Genomic DNA, 4107 nt, shown 5'->3' on the forward strand with positions numbered 1-4107 from the left:
GATTTATTGGCTAAGATAGAGTAGTGTTGGGAATGGATACATGTATAGTTGACTAATGACTTTTATTAGAAGATACTTATGTAGGATATAATATTTTAATTTTTTATAGAGTATTAGTAGTAAATTCTAAGTGATATCATAGTTATTTTGATATGGCTATGTTTATTTTAATATGAGATGTATGAATATTTAAAATTAACATTATTCTAGTACTTTTGGATCATTATTATAAATATATTTTGGTTACAGATAATTTTTATTATTTAAAAAAATTATTTAGTATAATTATGTATTTATTTTTATTTTATAATATTTAACTCATTTAATTAAAAATGCAGAATTATTATATATATATATATATATATATATATATTAAATAAAAATAATAATAAGGGACCTAAGGCTACACTTATATACAGTAGCTATAGTATACCAAAAAAAAAAAAAACAAGGGACCTAAGGCTACACTTATAAAAAGTAGCCATGGAATATAATGTGGCTACGCTTGACAGGTGATGCAATAGTGTTGAGAAGCGTAGCCTATTCTAGTAAAAATGGAAGCTGAAAAGCGTAGCCTTTGGTCCTGCACAGCATCACTTGAAAAGCGTAGCCTATTCCCAAACGCCAAAAGCGTAGCCCTTGGTGCAGAAAAGCGTAGCCTTTGAGAATAGGCAACGGCCGAATAGGAATCACCCCAAAAAGCGTAGCCGTAGCCCAAAAAGCGTAGCCGTAGCCTAAGGCATCATTTTTTTTTCACTTTTGGCTACACTTTTCAAGTGTACCTGAATGGGTGTTTTTCTTATAGTGCATGTTAAATTCAACATTGATGCTGCATGTATTGTTATTAGCCTCCTTCTTCATTTATACATACCTTTCTATAACTCTTAGGTTTGGTGTTAACATTAAAACAAATTAATGTTTTTTATTTTAAACTAATTTAATTAGACTTAGTTGATTATTTTGTTAAATTATTTAAAAAAACTTAATTCTAATATTCTATCAGTTTATGATGTATCATGTAATGTGTCTTATTGTGTTCCATATAGATTGCATAATTTTTTATTCCCTATTTTTTGGGGTATAATGTGTATTCTCTATTTGTTTTAAGCATTTTTTTATGCTGTGTTTGTCATGTGACTACTAATATTGTTTTCTATATAGGTTTGTAAGGATGCCTAGGAAACCAAGGTACAACATTATACGGGAACCCCCGAAAGATGCCAGAACTAATGCAAGTACTGAAGAGACAACGGTTAGTGTTTGTGGTTAACATTTCTTGACGTAACCTTATGTGAAAATTATATGACCTTCAATTGTATCATCGAACCCCATTAATTCATCTCCCTGCAAAATTATTAGTTTATAAAATAAAATAATTCTCAATATTAATTCGTTTTCTAAGATATAATTCCAAATGGTTTCACATTGCGTTAAGGTTGGGACCACGACTAGAGGAGCTCAGACATCGCGGGAGGAACCACGTGATAGGGTTCCTCCAATATCATCCTCAGCTAATAAAGCTCCGGCTTCACGTATGAATGAACCATTTCGTGCACCGCGCATCGACCATAGGAATGCACAATCGAGTACTGCTGATGAACCTCAAACTCCAACAGACAACATAGAGACTCGGCATCGCGTGGAAGTGGCTGATCATGAATTAGGGGATGAGGATTACGACCCAGAGGAGGATGAAGTTCTGTCGTTTGATGACCACATCGACGACTTGTTTGCTGCCCAAGAAGTCGAAGGTCAGCATAACAACAAGAAAGCCAAAGATACAGATTTCTGGGAAGTTACTGTTATCGGTAAACAATTTTTCCTCCCATTTTCGTAAACAGTGATCTTTATAGTCCTTTACTTCTATTTTTCTTTTGTGCAATGATTAGAGAGTAATTTTGTTTCCCATACACATCTTAGAGGACGGTGTGAGAAAAGTTTCTAAGCTGAGCGTGAAGGAGGCTATAGGCCTCCCTTCCAATACGAAGATAGTACTCCAGTTTAACAGTGAGCTGCAACCGATTGGTCAGGCGGCAGGATTACTGAGTGGTTTCATAGGGAGTTTGGGTGCGGATTATTCCCGGTTCCCCATACACTTAGAAAGTTGGAAGCTGGTGAGCAAAGCAAAGAGGGATCATGCGTACGACATGCTTAAGGTAGAACTTTAAGCTTCTACAATTTAAGCAATTTTAGTTTTCGGTTTTTTTTTTAGGTCTTTTGCATGGGTAATTTATATGGTTAGAAATATTTTTATATTGTGTTTTTCACATCATCATTTAAACACTTCTCATTTATACGTAATTGCGACTGCTTGTACTGGATTTGAGGGTCATACTTCAACAATTTAAATTAGCCTGTAATGGTTGTGGCATTTCTTAAATATATCAATCTTATACTTGTTTGTTGGTCTTCGTTAATGACAATGTAAACTAATTGCAGCGGGTCTTTTACTATGAGGACGATGCCGGAGGAAAAATAAAGCGTGATATTTTGAAGAGGATAGAAAAGAACTGGAAGGATTCAAGGCACCACTTGTTTCATAGGTGTTACAAACAACTAAGGACTTATGAGGAAAATCTTCAGCATCACCCGAAAGGAATAGACAAAAATGATTGGAAAAAGTTCGTTGACTATCGCCTGAATGAAGAAACGCAGGTAAGCCTTGGTATATTCTATTATTTCCACATAAAAACATATGTATACATAGTAATTCCCTTACAGTTGATATTCATCATATCTTTCTCATCTGCATTTGTTTTGTTATTTGTTCATAGAAAAAGTGTAAACAGAACACTTTAAATCGGAGCAAGCAACTTTACACACATACTGGGGGCTCCAAAACCTTGGCAAGAAAAAAAGACGAAGTGGTAATAAGTCATCATTTGCATTAAGATTTTGATTATGCTTCTTGGAAAATGTTGTTGTTTACTAAATTGTGTCAATATCAACGATATAGAAGAGAGAGCAAGGAAGGCCTGTTGGTAGAGGAGAGTTGTTTATCATAACTCATAAGAAAAGAGATGGCTCGTATATCCACCCTGATGCACGTGTTGTTAGTGTAAGTCATGTTTGAAAATTTGAAGCAATATATAGCTTACTGTATATATGGTGCTACTGTTAACTTCTTTCTTTCCAATGTTGTATATTTGTAGGAAGCAATTGCGAATGTTGAGAGGCAGGATGGATCCTCTAAGCACATTTCACAGAATGACTCGCTAGCACAAGTTCTCGGAAAGGAGCACCCAGGACGAGTTCGTGCCCTAGGTGCTGGACCATGTCCCACCCAAGTCTTTGGTAACGCTGCTGGACAACCGTCGGGTTCTGCAGAGTCGAATGCAGAGAATAAGAGGATGATTGCAGAATTGACGACTAAGTTAGAAGAAGAGCGGGCGAAGAGACAGTCAATACATAAGGTCTTGGGATATGTAGTCCAACAGTTAGGAGGCAATTTGCCAGTTGAGATTGCTGAAGAGCTGGCTTTTGTGGGCGGTACACCGGACTCGTCATGCGCAGGGCCATCTGCATCTGGAAATCACAACCCGCAACAAAAATCTTGAATTTCAATTGATGGTTTTGGATACTGTTTACATTTAAGTTGGTTTAGTACGTTAGGCTTATTTTATCCAAGTTGTGCATTCTTACTTTATTTTGGATGATATTATGACAATTTCGTTATATATGTTATGTTTGCATAACTTTAATCTGGTTTGTTATGTTAATTGAGCTGTTTTACTTAGTTTAAATTTGTTTAAATTAGTTAAAAAGTAAAAAAATTAAAGTTTAATAAGCATTCTGTCAAAATAGGCAAAATAGTAGAAAATTTAAAATTATAATGGAAAATTTGAATTTGGCGGCGGTTTTGAAACCGCCGCAAAACTTTAAAATTCTTTTTCTGCGCGACATTTAGCGGCAAATTCGTTAGTAGCAATTTTCCTTCACATACTGCGGCGGTTAGTAACCGCCGCCAAACCTAAATGGCATTTTGCGGCGGTTATTCAAGCGGTTGACTAAAACCGCCGCAATCCGTTTTGCCGTGCCCTGTCTTCTGGCGTTCTCAAGAACCGCCGCGAAATGTTTTGCGGCGGTTCAAAACCGCCGCGAAATTTT

At 35.9% G+C, this 4107-nt stretch overlaps 1 protein-coding gene across 1 annotated transcript; it reads left to right on the forward strand.

Moving 5' to 3' along the window:
- Window positions 1-1171: 1171 nt before the first annotated feature.
- On the forward strand, window positions 1172-3557 carry LOC148575264 (uncharacterized). Its single transcript, XM_088503450.1, has 7 exons — window positions 1172-1252; window positions 1436-1808; window positions 1921-2156; window positions 2440-2655; window positions 2775-2867; window positions 2957-3058; window positions 3153-3557. Exons 1-7 carry the CDS (start codon window positions 1172-1174, stop codon window positions 3555-3557), a joined length of 1506 nt encoding a protein of 501 aa, XP_088359576.1.
- The last annotated feature ends 550 nt before the right edge of the window (window positions 3558-4107 follow it).

The sequence above is a fragment of the Arachis ipaensis genome, chromosome B2 (genome assembly GCF_059453495.1).
Source record: "Arachis ipaensis isolate K30076 ecotype BB chromosome B2, ASM5945349v1, whole genome shotgun sequence".
Taxonomy (NCBI): Eukaryota; Viridiplantae; Streptophyta; class Magnoliopsida; order Fabales; family Fabaceae; genus Arachis; species Arachis ipaensis.